A 20,618-nucleotide genomic window follows, 5' to 3' on the forward strand; every position below is an offset into this window, starting at 1 on the left:
GGCAGACTAAAGAAAATCAATACCGAGGGATGGGCACGGAGAAAAGTCTGAGGGCAGGAGAGAGAAAAAAGAGGAGGGATCACTTCATGACAACATCTGCCAGAGCTGTCTGAATCCAGCTGCTGCTTGCTGCAATTGCACTGATTTTGATTTGATATCCTCCTTTATCCCTCGTGAACCTGCAGGAGATACTGTAAGGACTAAAGGACTAAAGCTGCAAAGTGCAGGAGGCTCCAAAGATTACAGACAAACAAGAACATTCGTAAAGACCGGCCACAGAAGAAGTCATCATCATCCTAAAATACATAATTTATCAAGGCTGTTGTTGCAGCCATTTTTACACTAGTTACAAGGAGCATCATTTCCTAGTTGAATTAATGAAAGACTACATTTTCCTTTAGGCTTCAGAAATGACTTTTGGATCTGTGATGATGACCTGTGATCTGTCTCTTCTGAGCCTGCTGTTGGCAAAGTGACAGTAATGTCTGAGCGGAGCCAAATCACCATCATTTGAGTTGGTAATGGGGGCATATTTAAGTGAGGGGGAAATGTATTAACATATCCTTGGGTCATCGGTGTAGTATTTCAGTGGTGACTCACTGTGGCACAATTAGAATCTGGATGAAGCAGATGAAGAGAAAGACGAGGGAGGCGCAGGCCACGTAAGCTCCAAACCTGGAGTCGACCTGTTTGGAGTACTGAAGAGGAGAAGGAAACGGTATGTCAACACCTGACAACAGACTTTTCTTACATTCTGTCCCTTTGAAAACTAAAAGGAGGCAACAATCGATCCAAAAACATTTAAACAGGTATTTAAAAAATGTGATTTAGTTACTTCGGAGACAAGCTTTGTGTTCTGGAATCAGTACTTTCACACAATATATAGTGTAAATGTCACCTCCTGACTCTGCTGTAGTTCTTGAGTTTTGTCTTTTCTTGTAAAATGTCTTGATGGTTGAAATCCAAATCTGGGAACAGTGGCCTTAATCCTCTGTCTTATAGTTAAGACACGATTTGACTTGAAAGTAGCGACAACAATGTTTCTGTCTCACGTTCTGAAGTGGTTAAATCCCAGAACAATAAAAAAAACAAATGAGACAAGAGTGTGAATATTTTAAAAGGTCCCATTTATCCGACTAGCAGGAAACTTTAAAAACAAGACAATTGTTCTCTTTTCCCAAAACTTGTTTGACACAACCCAAACCCTCTAAACTTTCCTCTCAGCTGTCCTTCACTGTCTGAACCTGCTTACATCCTTTTTCCATCTCTTTCCCATTTAAGCTCCAGCTCTTCCTTTTCTGTTATACTTAGTTTTGACGGACTTCCTCAGGAGACAGAAAACGAGAGCATGAGAGAGCTTTTTGCACCAAGAACATTGCTTGTCACAGCCAATTATTTGCTGCTATATTGGCAGTGTGTGTCGCTATGTGTTTGTGTGTATGCGCCCTGACCTTTTTCTCCAGGTCAGGCTCTCTGAAGGTGAGCAGGAACTTCTTGACGTGTTCGGATCGCAGACGGTCGATGCTGCGCGCGTCAATGGCCCGGCCCAGGAATTCGTCCACCTCGTCCTCTGGGTTTAGGTTTTCCTGTGTGTTTCTAAAAATGAAATGTCTGAATAAAACAAGATGAGAACAGATGACATTTATATCTCAGGACAACTGAAAAGGCCATTTAGATTTTAGTTCAGCTAAACCTTTTTCACCCAGTGTCATCTAAAAAAATAAACACCTGGAACAGTACACAAGGTAGGGACACAACAACAACAACAACAACAACAAATTAGACAGAACTCATCCATAACTGCTCTATATTCACACAACTAACAACCTATTGCAGTAGGATCTAGTGAACTGGATATGAATAATTGCTGAATCCCTGTTAAATCACTGTGTCTTGTGTAATAATTCCTCAGCTGATTCCAAGATGTAGAGTCAGTTTCCTGGGCCCAGAATAAATACATTAATTTAAGGAAGACTGACCAGACAGTGCGGTTTTTAATTCATAATTCACTGTATGCCAGGCAAAGGAGCAAACAGCAAAGAACATGCATCTATTTTTCACCATCATCTAAGTTTTTGACAAACAAAAAATATTTCAAAGATGTAAGAATTGTACAGACACAGGTTATAATACAAACCCACAAGTCACCTTAGTACACAGGGTGTTTGGGGAATTACTTGAAGAATAAAAACAGTCTGATGAAAAAATCAAGACTCCTTATAGATAAATAACCCTTTACTGTTTAAATATGTTTTGCCTCTAATGTAGAAAGTGGAGGAAATAGGGGGAGATAGATTCAACAAATGCCCAGACTCGAACCAGAGACACTGTGATACATAGTTGTTATCTTAATCCTGATGCACTAGGATGCCCATTAATGAGTCTTAATTCTACTGTAGATGTTAAGATGTTAATGTAGTGGCAAAGAAAACCTTCTGTAGCAGTATACTAGGCATTTCTTCAGCCCTGAAGCAGCCTACCTATCTGATGTCATGGTTATCATTCAGTGTATGATACAGACAGCACGAGCTTCCTCTCAACTCCAAAAGCTGTCAGTCTGCATAAGAAGCAGCGTTGGTGCTGTGGCCTGGAGCGGAGGCCGTCAGCGGAGGCCGTCAGCGTGGGCGCTCCGCTCAGTGTGATGCAGAGCTCACGTACAGATAGAGAACAGTTTGGGAGGAGAAAAGGACAACCTTTTCCAAAGTGACTGCGTTTCTTTGAACACTGACAGCCTTTGGATTGAACACCTCTGTGTTTCTTACACTGTACAGTTGTCACTGCACCAGTTTGTGAAATCTGACAGCAGAAATATATCTTTGAAGTTAGACAAGATGAAAAACACCTTCAGAAAAAGGACTTAAAATCTGAAAGAACTTTATCACAGTGACAAAAACCGCTAGACAAGTGGCTCTTATTCATTTGAGCAGCAGCCAGTTAGAAACTGTTATGCAGTATGACCTCAGATATACAATCATGACTTGTATATCTGGGTTTGCACATCAACATTAGATGAAATAGTAAAAAACAAGAAAAAACCTTAGGCACTATTTTTTAGTAGTTGGTACACATTCACCAACATTACTCTGCTTCATCAGGACTGTGTGTTTGATCAGGCTTTTCCAGCTGAGCCCCTCCCACTTCAAACCAGAAAGAACGAGCACAAACAAAGCAACACAGACACATTTCTTATGCTAAATGTACAGAAGGAGATTCAGTGCATGTAGGATCCCGTCAGTCTTAGTGAGATTTAAGGGGCTTAACATTATTTTCAGGGCTTTTACAATAATTACTTCAAAAATTAAAATGTTTGTTATGTTATACTAGTTATATTAGTTTGTCTACCCCCTGTTTTCCCCTGGGGTGTCTGATGCATTGATGTACAGAAGGCGAACATATACTTTGTTTACAATACAGCACATATAGGAAGAGGCGACAGTGGTGCAGTGGGTAGAGCAGTCGTCTCCAACCATAAGGTTGAAGGTTTGAATCTCGGTGCCACTGAACCCCCCCGTTGCCCCCGATGGCTAGAGCCATTGATTGAGTTGGCGCCGCAGATGGCTGCCATCGGTTCTGTACTGGAAACAAATTCCTTGTGTGTAATGTACTTGGCCAATAAAGGTGATTATACTTATATACGAGGCCTTACAGCAGCCGTTCCCAACCAGGGCAGCCCAGCGGAGAGCCTCACAGCGCCATCTGGTGGGGTGCGGAGTAGTAGGCTACTCCAAAGGGTTAGATTATTATTATTATGTAATTTACTAACCTAGGTATTTACTAAATGTGACATAATTTAATTGACATAAATTAAAAAACATCCAATTAAAATGCATAATTTCATTGATCAGTTATGTTTCACAACACCAGGAAGTGACAAATGTGTTCTGCTGCTGTTAGCTAGCAAGCTAGCAAGTCCACGTTTCCTCAGATGATGTGACACAGAAATGGCAGTTTTTTTTGTTTTTTTTTATGAAAAACTGACATGGGAGCCAGTAAAACCAGTAAATACATACACTGAATATATTATTTAGTTTCTCCTCATTTATTTGACAAGGTGGTCCTCAGAAATCTTTTAACAATCAAAAGTTACAAAGGAACCCCTGCCTTATGGCATCAACTAGGTGCTTGCTAACCAGGTGCACGACGCTTTAATGTTCCCATCTGTGCTTTATTTATACTTGCCAGCAAATTGGTCTAATGGGTCAAGTGTCTAATGTGTGTTTACCTCAGCCATAAGCAGCTATAACATTAGCTCTGTGGTACCACCTCACAGCTGCTGATCTTAATGAGTTTTCCACTGTTTTTTGAACCACAGGGTGGAAACAGTACGTGAGCCCACAACATAAGCTCACAGCAAATGGGTTTAAGAGAGAACAGAGGTGTCATCGGATCCCGTGAGCGTATTCAGACAGTTTACAGTGATCTGATTTAAGACTGATATTTGCAGTTTGTTATTGATTTTCTGGTTTTTAGATTTAATGGTCTGTTTTGTTGTCTTCTGTCTACGTGAGCGCTGTGCAGTGTAAATGTCACTGCACATTAGTGTAATGACAAAGGTTTCTATTCTATCCTACTGAGTTTTCCTTTTCATTTCTTTTTTTCAAGATCACTGCCTAGTATAAGAGAAACCAACAACAAGTGCTGATTCATGTCATGAGACAACTACTGGCAGGATGAGAGGGAGGACGTACTGTAATAATGTCAGTACACAAACACTACTCACTTGTCCTTGGGGTCTTCAAAGCCCTGCAAGACGGAAAAGAGAACAGAAAAAGAGCAAAAATAAAACCAGTTAGTTAAAAAAAGATCACTTGTAGTGTTCCCACAGTCAGTTTTCTGGTTCCTGACATACATGAATAAGTTCCACTTGTTATTTTGACTTTTGTCCCAAAGCTTCATAATGGAAAAGAAACTTGTGAGCTTCTAACAGAAACACAGAGCTGAAGCCCGTCTTACATTACTCTTTCAGTTGGTTAGCAAAGGTGAGTGCAGGTTATCATCTTCCTGCATTTTTTGACTTATGATAAGATGAATCAGTTATTCAAATTAAATAATCATCAGCTGCTAAACTTCAGCATTTAGTTCAGACTGTCTCCTGCCATAACAGATCCACACTGACACAAAGATTCTACTAAATACAACAGACTACAGTACAAACTGTTCTATCAAACCCTCAAAAAGCTTATAAAGGCTCATCTGATATATACATCGGTTTACTAGTGTCACTGTACAGTGTGTTAATATACAGTATGTGACCAAGACTCGTAGCTGTTCTAAAAATAAATGTTTGAGATGAACATTTGAAGCCCTTGGGCTCGTGGCCAGTCATCCATCCATGTCCACATCGAACTACAGCATATTCCAGAGAAGTGAGTTACTGTATCTCTCTTGCTACATCTTGTGGACAGACGCGTTAATGTCAGTGCTGAAAGAACAAACTGAACGAAGCAGAAACTAACACGCTGGCCTGGCACTCCTGCTTGTTCCACTGGTTCTTCTCAGCTTGTCAACATCATGAAAGCAGTTGAATCAACAGTGGAAAAGGGAAGGACGTGTGTAAAGTCTTGGATGCCTCATAAGTCATTCACAGTCCGCTGCTCAGCCCCGTTTCTGGACAGACAGAACAAATGGAAACGTCCATCCTCAGCACTGCTCCCTCCCTGCCGGTTGTATAAAGAATCTCTCTCATGCCCTCTGTGTGTCTTCGATCCTGCACCGTCCACAACTTGCTTTATCCTCAGAGAGTGATTAATGACCAGTGCAGAGATAAAGAGGCAGAGAGTGAAACAGAGGCTGAGAATGAAGAACTGTGGCAAATGGAGCTGATGTCAAAAGTGCTAGTGTCTCTGCAAAGTGACGGCTCTGTGAGCCAGGGCATGAAGAGCACACAGACGCTTTGGTGACACACTGCTCAGATACCAGGCAAAAGAAATGATGTCAGGACAGTAATTGAATGTAGTCATCCACGACGACAGTAGATACGCCAGCAGTTCTTTTGTTCTTAGCTGTAGTGCTTCTGCTTTTACTGTCAGAAAGGTCAGCTGTAAATAGGTTTGGCATCACTTTCTTTTCACGGGCTTCTGTTAGTGTGGATGGAGTTTCAGTAGGTGGCACTGTCTCCTTTGTCTGTTCAGTCATATTGGTTGTTAGTGCCAATTACCCACTTGTTTCATTTATTCCAAACGGGACTATTTCTGACCCATAAGGGGCTCTGTAGCAGGGTGGGTCAAAAATAATAATCATAAAAAAAATCCCTGATGCACGTGGATTGTCTAAATGAGCACACAGTCAAAAACAACTCTAAGTGGAAACTGAAGCAAGAGACGCAGCGTGCCTTCAGAATAACGTTAGTGACAAGCACAAAGAAAGGTTTGTAGGTTATGTAATGCAGTATTTAACTGTGTGCCTATCATGTAACCATCACTTCTCTTATCCTTTGTATAATCAATCGATCCATTCAAGTACATATCATTTAAAATGACCGGCCTGTACTTTATCCTCCAAATGGGGCTCGTACAGTTTGAAATGTACACACCGCCAAGCTTTATATGTACACTATGCGTATTCTAGTATTCATAACACAGCTTTTATCCAAACAAACCTCCCTTCACCCTCCAAGTCACAAATATTCTCACACCAACCATTAAAGGGGTCAGTTATTTAGGATTTTACAACTATAACGTTATGGGATTGATGAGAAAACAATGGTTAAGATTGGTGCAGACTTTTAGTCCCCAGGTCGAGTCTGCTGGATCCTACGATTCCCATATTGCAGCTCGACAGCGACATCGCTCTCTGCCCACATCTGTTATAAATATGTAGTTCTCCAGTCGTGAGCTGGAGAGCTGATGGAAAACAGTTGGTTTTGTTGAGCAGCAATGTAAACTTCAACAAAACTGTGCATATGGCCTGGGCCTCTTTGTCTTCCTCCCTGTAATAGATTCACTGAGTGGGTGGAGTGGTTTTATATATACACACAGAAAACTAATGTGTGCGAGTGTGTGCATGTGTTTTAGATGTGGATGGACCCATAAACTGAGCGAGTCCCTGTTTGCAGGGTTGGCTCAGCAGGTCGAGCTACAGGTCATAAATGATCAGGTTGTTCTGCTGCGGCTACATTTTAGGTTTTCCTCCAAATCAAACTCGGCCTCTGGGAGGTTGAAGATGGTGGCAGCTGTGGTGCCCGCTTTGTGGCGACCACCTACATGCTACCGTTGTCTCTGAGTGCTGCTGAGAGCCTCTCTGAGCCAAGGTGATGCGTGAGAAGTGGAGTGCACCATGAAGGGTCATCGCTGCTGGTTATCAGGATCAAAGGATTGTGGGTATTAACTATGTGTTAACTTTGTTACCAAATGAGGGTTGAGACGAGTGTCACCTGTCTGTGGCATCCAATAACAGCAGTGTTACAAAGCAGACAGGACGCATTTTAAATTGTCCTCACCATTCTCTTCATCTCCTTGGAGACCTGGTTTCCACCCAGATGGTTGTAGAATGGACGGTCAGTCCAGTGGCCGCTGTTGTGGGTGACAGAGTTGGTCCTCTGTTGGTTCATTTTGGCTATCAACGCCTTCTCCTCTTTCTGCAAGAGATAAATATACAGAAACTTGTTTCCCTGTGAGAAATATATTCATCACATGTTGACAAACAAGCAAAAGATAAACTATAACAGACGAAACGACTTTCTCTTGTGTGGTTCTTCCAACAATTAGTCCACATGACAAACGTTCCTCTTTAACATCAGGATTATAGCCTTTCTAGAAAAACAGTCTTTAGGCTGTGCTGTGCACGTCTGAGCTGGGCTTTGATGGAATAAGATTAAATCGTTAACAGGGTCTCAAACTGGATCAGCTGACTTCTTCTGTTGTCATGGGGTCCACCACTGACAACATCTGGATCGGCATCATACAGTAGCTTCAGTGAAGAAGCAGCCGTACAAAGAAGGTAAGAAGAAAAATGGCTTTTAGCAATTTGGGTCATGTGATATTATAGTAAACACAGATGGATTGTGTAGACCGTCGCCTTCACCTTACAAAAGCCTTACAGTACTTGGTCTTGTTGCTCCTGATGTCTCAGGAATATCCTGTTTTTCCCAGCAACACAACCTGACCACAGTAGAAGTCATCATCAACTGCATAGTTTTGGTAGAAAATGCAGCATAAACAATCTTCATGCTCATAAACCTGTGCAAAAATCCATTTCTGCTTGTGGCATTGTGTTGGAAAGATGGATTCTGGGAACACAACCTGTAAGTACAGATCTGATTGTAGAAGTACTGTACATACTGGCTCTAAGGAGATATGTTCAAAACAAACCAAATAATCAGACTGTGCCCTCTTCCTTCTGTCTCTGTCAGCACGTAGAGCAAACTGAGAGGAGGATATCACATCACATGACAGGCTATCTATAGTCACAGATACTTCTAGAGGACAGAGACATCTGATTCAAGTGGTGCAGTCAGAAACAAACTGGAGCTCATGAGGAACACAGGCTTCTTCATCAGTTCAGTGATTTAGATTGAACCTAAAACAAATCACTTTTAAAGGTGTCATACTGATAACACCACTGCGTTGTTGTTGTTTTTTAAATCTCCTTTTAATTCATTGCTTTGCTTTTACAGTTAAGTCTCAGTCACAACAGCCAAAAACTCAGTTAAACCAGCTGCAGCACCAAACAGCAGACAGACAAAGGCAGGGTCAAGATGAAAGATGAACATCCACCAGATGTAAAGCCACATATTTTTGTCAGGACTATGTTATTGTGGTTAACATGCAGGTTTAATTATATATAGAAAAAAAAAACCTAGAGTAATATACTGTCAATTCTGATGTGTACACTTTGGCCTTCACATTGTAAGATAACAGTGACGACTGTACCCTTTTCTGACTGCAGCCCACAATGAGGTAGGTTTCTATGCTGTGCTTCTTCAGGTAGACGTTTCTTTCTCCCCCTGTACCCGGCTCCACATCATAGTCCCCGTTCAGATAGTTCAGAGTGGCCTTAGTGATGTGGATACGTCTGAAATGGTACAAAACACATAAATGTTCACTATTCACATACTGTTTGTACAGTTTTAGCAAAACAGAGTGGTTCTCTTGACCTGACTATAACTGAAGAGACATACCCAGCTTTGCCCCCAGCCTCCATCTGATTGGCTAATGTGACGTCATTGGACCAGACATCAAACTGCCACTTCCTGAGTCCCAGCACCCCGCAGTGCACCCTGCCACTGTGGATGCCCACACGCATGTTCACATTCACCCCGGTCACCTCCCGAACCAGCCTGCAACAAACATCACACAAAACCTTTGTTTTGCCATCTTTGCCGACACATTTTGGCTGCTTGGCGCCGTGATCCCTCTCTAACTGTAGGACACATGATGAACTGAGAGAAGGGCTAATGCTGACAGAGCAGAGTAGGTCAGATCAGCTCAGACAGCTTAGAAACATGAGGCTCTAGGGAATAACACACATTTCACATCCATCCCTTCAACAAGTAAAGCTGTCAGATCATTCCCACACATTGTCCTACTACAGCACAGTGAGCTTCATCATTATTTATCCATTCACATCACATGTTAACTAGTGACACCCTTGTCAACCCTCAGGACAACTTACGAGATGGCCTCTATCATGTCCAAACCCATCTCCACACAGCAGTGGGCATGGTCAGCCCTCGCCTCTGGCAGCCCAGACACGCAGTAGTAGCAGTCCCCAAGGATCTTAATCCGTAGACAGTGGTTCTCCTGTGAGAAAAGAACAGTTTCATGTAAATGTACATCAGCTCAAAGAGAATTTTCTAAGGTGGGTTCATACAATAAACTACACAGCATGAAGCCTCCTTCAAACTGCTGAAGTCTAACCTTCAAATGTTCGTATTAAAAATGGCAAAATTACATTTTAGAATAAGTGTGAAACAAAGTGAAGTGAAAAAATCTGTAAAAACCAAGTTTCACAAATGGTTAAACCACATCGACAGGAGGAGAACTGGGCTAAACACAAGTGTTGGGCCTGACACCTATTGTCACCCGAGGAAAACAGTGACTGATTCTGAACACTTACACCTCTTTGCCGAGTTTCCCATTGCATTTAACAACATGAAACAATAGCACAGTAAAGCAAGATTCATTTAAGTAAACAGACATTTCAACACACCTGTTTGTCAGACTCATGATAACAACATAAAGCTGCTGCTGCTGCTGTATAATCAGTACTTTCATGAACATAAAGCTGCTGCTGTATAATCAGTACTTTCATTAGCAATGGATCAAACGGCTACTTGTGATCTCGAAGGTGTTGTTCACAGCTCACAGAGAACTGTCACTGAACTCCACAGTTCCCTTCAGCTCGACAGAGATACTGCTGCCTCTTAACCGCTAGTTCACCCTCACGCCTCTCATCATCCTCATTCCCAGCTGCAGCTGTTCTCACTGAAAAAGTCCAAACTATCTGCACGTAAAGATACCATAGAGGTAAGTGAGACATTTTTAAACCTTTCAAATACATTCAGAGCTGAATCTTTGCATTTTCAAAGAAGCTGCTGTAATTGCAGCTATAAAATGGAAAAAGCAGGATTTGTACAGCAGCTGCATTTTAGCATCGATTTTACACGAGCCTTAGACTCATCTCTGCAGCGTGTGGGACAATCACACTGTGTGGATCCGCTCAGAAAAACACTGCGTCTCATGACAGCCACCTGAGAATCTCTGTAGCACGTGGCTTTGGGAACATAGCCCACTGTGTAGAGAGCACAGTGGGTCACTGTGTGTGTGTAGCGTGTGGGCGTGCACATGTACACAGACAAATACAAGGTACATCTGGCATGGGCATAAAAGTGTCAGTAGCAATGCTTCTGGTTTATAATGCCATTATGCCCATTTCACTCATAAATATTGATTAAGGCATCATTTCACCTTTCATAAACAAATGGCTTCTATTGAACCATAGCTGGATAAACAGTAAACCTTCTGGATAAGAACTAATATCAATACTCATGAATGTGTCATTTAGGACGCTGTGCTTCTGACAGGACAAATGTGCTGTAAGAAATTTCTAGCTGCATGATACTGTGTGTTTTTGTTAGTTTATAACTGTACTTCAGCTGTAGCCCTCTGTCAATGTGCTTACATACAAAGTCAAACATACAGCCACACACGCGTCCAGCTAAGGTTGAAAATTCATGTTTCTCCTGTTCCTTAAATCATCTCATGTTTACAGGCTGTGGCCATTTCACCCAAAGGTAAATGCTTCTCAGATATTTTTAATTAATACATTTTACAGGCCTGAAGACAGTAAAATTATTCACCAGCACCAGTGGTCCAAACTGGTATACAACAACAGCTCCACATGTTGATCACAGGCATGTAGAGGTAGGCGACTGGAGTCATAGACTTGATTCAAGTCAGACTTAGGTCACAGATTTGAGATTTGCTTGGCTAAAACTGCTAAAAGACTCAACTTGACCTTGACTTGGTATTCACGACTTGAGGCTTGACTTACTGTGTACCTGAGACAGATGAATTGAAAATACTTCAGTTTTCAATTTAAAAATTTCCATTTTTGTACATATTGAGAAGTAATGTTTTGTTTTTGGAACATAATTTGGTTGTTTCTAGTGCAAAACACGCAAACCTGGCAACCTAGGCAGTAGACAAGATCTCAGGATGCAGCTATGGATGGGTCTAGTCCAAAAATAATAATATATGGATTCAAGAATTATGTTGTACGATGGCGGTAGAAATTAGGGAACAGCAGTATGCAGTCTGCAGCATAAAATCACCACAACATCCAACTTTTTCCATCACTACAAAACTCAGAAAGAGCTAGCATTAGCTAACTTATTAGCTGGTCAAACGTTAGCTAGAAAGCTAATGTTAAGTTTAAGTTGTTAGTCTTCGAATTGATTACACATTTTAGTGAGAAGAGTTTCTGATAGCCATGAAAGGCACGAATGGCTTTTTATTTAAATGTTAGTTTATAGCCTACGAATGCACAGTTAATCATCAGAGGAGCTTTATGAAATCAAACAACTGTCTTTTAACCAATCTGGGGTAGATCATCAGAATTCTGTATGACTCGACTTGCTTCGCTTACAGCCCACTTCCGCCTGTAGAAGCCACGCAGTGTGTCCACCTCTCTAGACACTACAGGGCCATTAGGTCTGTCAGATGCTGTTGTAGTCAGGCTGCGATAAACGGCACATTAGTTCCTTCACAGGTCTTATCTACCCATTATCATGTACAGGATGTTCAGTGAGCCTCCTACTGAATTATTGAGGTGAGTAACTCTATAACCATAAGTTTTTCACCTCACTCGCAGTCACCAGAAGGAAGAAGATTCTCAGGAATACACCAGAAATGTAAAAAGAGTAGAGCAGCACATCCAGTGTAAGACTGAATCCTGCCTCAGCAAGCCCAGTTTCATTAGGTTTATCTGAACTGAAGAGGATCTAAAAGTCTGCTAAGAATTGCAAAATTATTTGTATGTACTATACTTTTTCCCTTGACATTGATAAATCATGTTCTAGCTTGTCAACTTAACAGGACAATTTGACATTTATACTAGATGGATTGCAATCTTTCTCAAAAGAACAGGGAGTCTCAAAAATAATGTTATAACATCACAATAAAAGTATCTGTGGAGGAAATTGTAGAAATGATATGGAATCAATTATGAATCGTGTATAAATCAGGTGTAATATTATGTGAAAGGCGCTCTTCATGTCTGATAATGGTGAAAACTGAGTTTAAATGAATGTTATGTTGACCTCCCATGTGCACGATGCCAGAGTCTGTGCAGTTCTTTGCAGTTTGGGTATGATAGAAGGAATGCAAGGACACAGTGTTCTGTACGTCAGGCTGTTATGTCTACATACTTTGACATAAGCAGGGAGTGCTCTTGTTTTGCTTTGCCATTTGCTGTGGAGACCTTTATGAATGCACTGAGCCCTTTATGAGCACTGAGTTTTATTAAATTGTATTCTTGACTTATTTAGTTCCATAACATACTCAAATTAAAATATTAGCACACTTTGTATGTCTTACATACAGATGCATGTGATTGACTCCTTACCGCTGCCAGCTTGTCAAAGCGAGCGAAAAGTTCATTGAGAGTCATCACCAACTCCTGCGCTGTGCACTGGGATGCCAGACTGGTGAAACCCTCAATGTCTGCAAATAAGATGCTGCAGAAACACAAAGACAGGAAAGACAATTCAATATTCTGGGTTCAGAAAATCTAACTCCTCTTCCTCCAACTTTGGAATACCCAGTTTCCTCTGCACTGCAGTTCTCGTCTCTGCTAACTGTACCATTTGCCCGACGAGGCTTCCAGACAGATTTTCTCACATGGCAGCAATGAGGTTCCACAGTAATCAAACCTGGGAAGTTCAGCTTATGCTGGAATTATGTTTGTCTGAAGATGCATGTAATCATCTCTGCAAACCTACACAGAGATGAGTGTTCTGGGTAACTGTAGGTTCAACTCTGCAACTGCATGTGCGATTTCTGGAGAGTACATTAGTTCTGACCTGGTACAAAGTAAGAGGGTTGGGTTCAGACAAGCTGGCCTGCTGGGGCCTTTCTGTGAGGAGTTTGCTTGTCCTCAACATGCTTGGGTTTCCTCTGGGTTCTCAGGTTTCCATTCACTTGCCAAAGACTCCTTAGGTTAAGTGGCAATTCTAAATTGCTCTTAGGTGTGAATAGTTGTGTGTCTTTATGTGTCAGCACTGTGAAAGATTAGAAACCTGTCCAGGGGTACCCTGCCTCTCACCAAATGTCAGCTGGATGGAAAGGTCTTCTTGTGTTTGAGGCATTTTCATTACTCTCCTAACACTGGCAACAACAGACGCTTTCACTGGGCTGAATCCTTTCTCTCAGAAACAAACTAGGACAGAGGCACCAGGCAGAGAGGTCGTAGGCTCAGCCTGAGATGTGGGAGACAGTCAGCTTGGCCTCATGTATACCTACAGATAAAGCCCAAGAGCAGCCTTGTCTTGAATGGCTGAAGTTGTTCTGTGAAGTATCATAAGCCTCTACCGCACATTTCTTTCTTCAGTGAGTATATTTATTCTCTGGTCATTGGTTTCCTCCTGGGGCAAAACATGTGATGACCTTTATTAGTCAAGCTCACAAGGCAAGGCCATGTCTTCTGAGCTGCATAATGATTGGCCCCATGTGTTCCTGTTCCCAGAGAAAAGTTGAATTAAAAAAAAAAAAAAAACAACAACAACCTTGGGGCAGAAAAATAATAACGATATTATATCAGTGATGTGCATGTGTTCACTGACAGAATATTGGTTTGAAAATTATTCATGATGAGCGAGAAAATTGCACATGAAGTTCACCTCAAGTATGCAACGACCTTTACACTGACCCTCCAAAACACCGCCACGACAGGAAGTACTTTTGCCAAGACGCGCTCGCCCCACCTCCTGTATAAACAGGGCAAGGTGAAATGGGGGGGGTTGGAGGTCCGTGTGTGTGAAAGAGAAAGCTAGAGGTTGAACGAGGAGAGGGAGCGGCTTCAACGAGAATCAGATGTCATGATAAGCATCACGCCTCTGGTAGCAAGACACCAGCAGCTAAAACGAACACAGTGGGCAGCTTTTTGTGTTTAGTGTAAAAGAGGCTTAAATCAAAACAGTCACCTGGAAGAAGGGTGAAAACACCAGCAGCTTGCCATGATCTCTGTCAAAAGGGCTGTAGCACTGCTTTCCTTGTAGCAACCTGGACAATGACTCACCTTTTTTGGGGTGGGGGGTTCCCCAATGATCAAATAACTTCAAATTACCTTTGAAGACAAATTTTAACCCATCTTACTTATTTTACTGGAGTCTTGATGAGAGTGTGGGAAAAAATGTAAACTCTCATTTCATTGTCAAGGGGAGAAGAGTGTGTTGACATAAAGGTGCATGTGGACAACTGCTCTTGGTTAAACTACAATAATTCATTTCCTTTTGTTTACAGAAGAGCAGCGTGCTCATGTACAACATCCTCCGCACCTTCCCCGTTAGTTTGAAAACCTCAGGAATACATATCATCCTTTCTTAGATGGAAACAGCCCTAAGGGTACAAAAAGTAGGTCACAATTTAACAACAGGACAAAAAACATTTTTACCTGTCCACTCAAAGAAAAGGCCAGAGCATTGCCCAATCTATATCAACACTGTGTCCAGCTACATAAGAACATTCAAGCAGGCCACGTGGTCATTGTTTGACTTTGTGAAGCCTGATTTTGCAACAGTTTCCTGATTGAAGAAGTCGTTTTTCGAGTCAGCCCCCCAGGAATAAGAAGAAAAAGCTATGAATAAACAAAGGTTTCAGATCAAACAAGCTCACATGAATCTCACAGGGCAGATGCCTGCTAACTTCCAAGAACACAGTGTGTTTGTGCAGTGTGTGGGCAGAATGTACAAGCGTTTATGTCCACATATGCATGTAAAAGTGAACTTCATTCTGGGCACGGAGATTTAATTTGGTCTGAGTGTTAAGCCAGGGCCTTGTGCAGGGTTTGCAGACTGCCCACAGGTTAAGAGCACTAACATGTTCTAATGAATTTGGACTTCAAGATTCCTAAATGTACTCAATTTGGATCTCAAGCTGAAAAGGATTAAGAGCCGCCACTCTGGGGTACCCATTTCTGAGAATAATTGATTGTTTTCAGTGAACCATAACATGGGAGGTCGAGTGAAACCAGACACTTGACCAGTGTGTTTAGGCTCAGAAACAGGGGGAAGGCAAGTGAGGGGTGTAAGGACGGAGCATGTGAGAAGGCAGGAAAAAGGATATGCTCTAGAAACCAATTTGCCCTGGAGTATCCACGCTTTTTCATACAAATGTAGTCTCCTTTTCCATCGCCACAAAATCTGTTCTGGGTCAAATCTCAGCCGAACCAGAGCTACCTGAACCTGTAATCCCCTCTCAACTGGCACTACACTGCCACCGGCCAGCTGCCTGTTATCTGGCCCCCAGCTGTTTAACCAGACGGCTAGGCTGGTGGCTCGCTCACCTGAAAAGCTCACAGACCCTTCTGTCCTTCTCATTGTTGTTCTCATTACTCATTCCATTCACCCCTAGCTACTATTCATCCATAAATGTCTTCATTTCTTTTTCTTGTCTTTCTCTCTAGCTACCCTTTTGTCTCCTTTTAGATTCTTGCTTGACCTTGTTACACCCACAAAAGTTAACTTGCTGTCTGCTCACTATAAAGTCTTTATTCATTCAGTATGAGAGTTATTACGCACATTGTAGATGTTTTATTACAATTTGTTCTTTTTGATTTGTGCAGTATTTTTGTATCTGTTCTAACTGTGCATCAATATATTAGATCGTTGTTATTGTTCACTTTGTTTTAACCTAGTGTTGTTTTAAATGTTCTATATGAATACATTTTGATTGACTGATTGAAATTGTGTGTACTCGTGTTGCTTCACTCTCATCTGCTAAATCTGGCCAAACCGTAGCCATACAGTTCCAACAGAATCAGAACAGCCTTATGTCTCACACACACACACACACACACACACACGATTATGCTAAAACCATGTGAGTTTGCTGTTATATCAATTCCTCTCTGTATTTCAATTACAACACGAAGAACAGAGTGAAAGCTAATTCCTCTAATTTATGTAATGCTCTTTCCATGTGTTTCCCCTCGGGGTGCTGCTGGCCTACATAACAGCAGCAACAGCTACAGTCACAGTCAAGAACATGACTTGAACACTCACAAGGTGACCTGGCAGCATGAAAACATCCTCTTGCATAACACCTTAGTTAGCACACACTGGTTTAATTGCTGCAGCCACAGGACATTGTTTTACAGAGGACAAACACAAGTGGGGTACCACATTTCCAGGAAAAGGTAGAACAAACCTTTGGGCTAAAAAGTCGCTTTTGCTAAACCACAAGCATGAACAAGTGAATTTTGATACAATTTTCTGATCATCAAAATCACTATGTGCACCAAGTGACCAAGATGAACCTTCAGACAAGGATATAATCAATCAGGAATATTAAGAAATCCAGAGCGATGCCTGTTTCCCTCTTTGCTGAAGTTACTTTATGCTCTGTCATCCTTGTTGCTCCTAAAATAATCTGTGCAGGCAGAGATAATGTTGCAAAGCTGTAAACTCAGAGTTTGTGACTTGGGTAGAACTCGATGGCCCTGAGAGACTTGACCTCCTAAAGACAACTTGACATCTTTAAAGTAGGAACATTCAGCACTTTTGATTCAACTCCATACATATCCATAATGCTTTCATATTTGGTTATTAGGCCTGTGCACTGCCCCTTAAGGTAGAATAATGTGCCTTTTCAGGTACATCTGTGAAACATTAACTACAGTACTGTGGTACCTCTGTTTTCCAATGCTCAGGACTCCTGAATTAAAAGGACAGGAAGATGACAAAGTGCGTATCTAATGCAGAAACAAGCTCCACACCTCACGTGAATCCCTCGCTACCTTCCTTTATTTTCCCTTAGTCTTTAGTTGGAGTTGTAACTTCTCTTCCTGTTACTCAGCCTCTCAACAGACCCCTAATTACCAAAAGCCGCAACCTGCTTCCCAACAGGCCACGTCACACCTGGTTATCTAGCCATTAACCAAACACTCATGAGCACAGAGAGAGATCAGCCGAGCTTAGCAGATGTCACTAATGTGCCACCTGCTCCCCATTGACTCACAGAAAAACCTACAGTACGACTCCATCCATCTAACACTTCACTTTCTTTATCTTTGTCCTGTTGTTTTGTTTGAATTGGATGCCTAATTTGTTGGGGCAGCCTTGTATTGTTTTTTTAATATCGTGCTGTACAGTTATAGTTGCTATCCATGTGTGTACATTCATTCTAAGGTTCTCATGCCCCAGAAATACTGATCTCCTGATTTTTCACTGATGCCCACTCCCCAAAGCAATTTGAAGTCTTACTGATAGTGATTTTAAAAAATACCTTTGTGTACAAAAGCGCCAAGTATGTGACCTGATGCTTGAACCTCAGAGGATCCAAAGGGACACATTGAAGTGATGAAGGGTTTCAGTGGCACCATTATGTATCAAGGTTTAGGATTCCACCTGACTGTGACAGCTGCTGCCACACACACGCACACATACACACAGAGAGAGAACCAACAAGCCAGCTTCTGCAGTGTCCTCCTTCTCCACAAGGTGGTGCCAAACCTAACCACAGTACTCCCACTACACCTGTCCTGTGCTACACAGTGTGTAATGGTTTCTCATTTCTTATTAGGAGATGACCTTAATGACCTGTGTTCACAGCTACCAGAGCAAAAGCACAAGTAGGGTAAACCAGTGATTCACTGCATCACTGAACTGACAAGAGACTGGATGAACTCTGGACACAAACAACAACTTTCCTTTCCTAAAACTACCATCAGGAGGGAACAGAGGTGTTTGAGCTGATTGCTCAGTAGCACCAACTGGCCTACACAGTGGTGGTGTGTCAAGGTGAACATCAACACTTTCCCATCAGAGTACTATTCAAAAACATTATATATCCATTAACTGTAAATGACTGCAGTAGGGGAGCACTCAGAATGACCTGACAATGGTACAAGCCTACTAAAAGCCACTTAAATATATATAAATAGGCACCAATAGATAGTTGGAAATCATTTGGACTTTATATAAGGAACAAATCTGAAGGCAACTGATGAAGAACGAGATAACCGATGAACAGCACAGCAAACTACAAAATAATACAAAACATTATTTGTGACACTCGATTTCTAAAAACAAATAAATATTCGCCATTCCTTCTCCAAACCTTGAGCTGAAATAATACAAGGACCTGAACCGGTCTCCATCTACATAATGTTCTGAGTGTTAAAGTGCTGAAATTACATATTTTATTGTTTTGTGAAGTGAAAAGAAATAAATACAACCCATGTATCAAACAGACAAAGTCTCTTTCCAAACATTGTCCAAGAAACTACAGTAACTGTGATGTGTGAAGAAGCTTGGACACCTTGCTAACTAAGTCTTTGCTAGTAATTAATGCTACACTCTTTTCCTGATCATTGTAAAGTCTAAGCTTGAAATAATGTTCATCTGTAATTGTGTGGAAAATACTTTTCCAGGAACGTTCATCAGCCTTTTAATGTTGAAAGAGGTTTTACAGACCAAATCAAACTTTTTTCTCTTGATGATTAAAGCTTCTTTAAGGAATTCTTGGTCGTTTGCTCAACCAGCAACTTTTTCTTTACACTATTTTCAATACAGTACAAATGACATTACACTGTGTGTGGTTGATCATATTTTATGTAGAGGCGAGTGAAAAACAGTCTGGGAAAGTACCATGAAGCCTATTGTCATGGCAACGCCTGCACATCTCCCTCCTCCTCTGCCTGTGTCTGTGGGTGGGCTGCACCATTCAGGATTAATTTAGATTAAAATCATGGCTTATTTTATTCTGTTGCAGAACTTAGTTTTGAACATAACAGGACTGATTTGAATTATTCACATAAGAAGCAAAGGGCAGAAATGTTACATTGAATGCTTATGAAAAGATTCTAACTTTTGCTTCACTGACTTTCATGTACATTATTCCAGCAGGTCCACATCTTCTGTTCGACCTGCACTAGAGTTCTGACTTTTCTGAATCAGATCCAGCAGCAACATGAAAACTCAGAATCCTCATATGACTCAAAAGAGCTGAACTTCTGTATTATTTGTCATTATATGCTTTTCATTTTATCTAGTTTCATTTAAGTCTATCCTTTTGATTTTTATTGTTTTATGTTTGAAACATTTTAGTTGTTGCAGAAGCTCCAAATGGGCATAACTACCAAATTTAACTTGCTACTTTAGGTCAGCTAGCTCAGAAGCTAGCTAAGCTAGTAACTTTACTGAGAGCAATGGCTTCCCCCTCTTCCTCTCCTTCTTTTTCTTGCTCAGAGTGTCGCATGTTCAGTTATTCCTCTACCTCCTTTAGCGATAATGGTACTTGTAATAAATGTCAGATGCTAGCAGCATCGGAGGCGAGGCTCACAGACTTAGAAGTGCGGCTCCACACCATGGAAAACAGCCCAGCTAGCCAGGCCCATGTAGCCAGTGCAGAGCCTCCTAGACATACAGTAGTTCAGCCCAAACTAGCCGCTTCCTGAGCAGGCATCACGAAAAATGGACAGGAGGTGGCGCTCCACTAAGTCAGAAGAGTTTTTCATAGCCTGGAAAGATAGTTTAATAACATATAAGAAAGCCCTTCATAGTGCCAGAACCACATTTTATTCATCACTGATTGAGGAAAATAAGAACAACCCCAGGTTTCTTTTCAGCACTGTAGCCAGGCTGACAAAGAGCCACAGTGCTGTTGAGCTTAACATTCCCTTAGATCTCAGCAGCAATGACTTCATGAGCTTCTTTACAAATAAAATCACAACTATTAGAGAAAAAATTGGTCGGACCACTCCTACAGCTCTCGCAGATGTGCCATCTACTACAATGGCTTTAGAAACATCTGTAAGACCTCATTTATACTTGGACTACTTCTCCCCTATAGATCTCTCTGAGTTGACCTCAACAATTGCTTCATCTAAATCATCAACATGTCTCCTGGACCCCATCCCGACCAGGCTGCTCAAAGACATCTTTCCCCTAATCAACACAT

The 20,618-nt window shown here is 41.5% G+C and overlaps 1 protein-coding gene across 3 annotated transcripts in view; it reads right to left on the reverse strand.

Moving 5' to 3' along the window:
- The window catches only part of adcy5 (adenylate cyclase 5), a 57,362-nt gene that overhangs the window by 7,133 nt on the left and 29,611 nt on the right, over positions 1 to 20,618 (reverse strand). For 2 of the 3 annotated variants that reach the window (XM_020623978.1, XM_020623977.1), the window contains exons 4-11: positions 13,066 to 13,177; positions 9,613 to 9,740; positions 9,119 to 9,277; positions 8,871 to 9,012; positions 7,439 to 7,576; positions 4,721 to 4,743; positions 1,452 to 1,611; positions 601 to 698 (exon numbers count right to left, since the gene is read on the reverse strand). In XM_020623978.1, coding sequence (XP_020479634.1) covers positions 601 to 698; positions 1,452 to 1,611; positions 4,721 to 4,743; positions 7,439 to 7,576; positions 8,871 to 9,012; positions 9,119 to 9,277; positions 9,613 to 9,740; positions 13,066 to 13,177 — 960 coding nt within the window. The remainder of the gene's footprint in view (positions 1 to 600; positions 699 to 1,451; positions 1,612 to 4,720; positions 4,744 to 7,438; positions 7,577 to 8,870; positions 9,013 to 9,118; positions 9,278 to 9,612; positions 9,741 to 13,065; positions 13,178 to 20,618) is intronic. The other variant, XM_020623979.1, reaches the window with a different exon arrangement.

This window comes from Monopterus albus, unplaced genomic scaffold (assembly GCF_001952655.1).
Source record: "Monopterus albus unplaced genomic scaffold, M_albus_1.0 scaffold318.1, whole genome shotgun sequence".
In the NCBI taxonomy this organism is placed as follows: domain Eukaryota; kingdom Metazoa; phylum Chordata; class Actinopteri; order Synbranchiformes; family Synbranchidae; genus Monopterus; species Monopterus albus.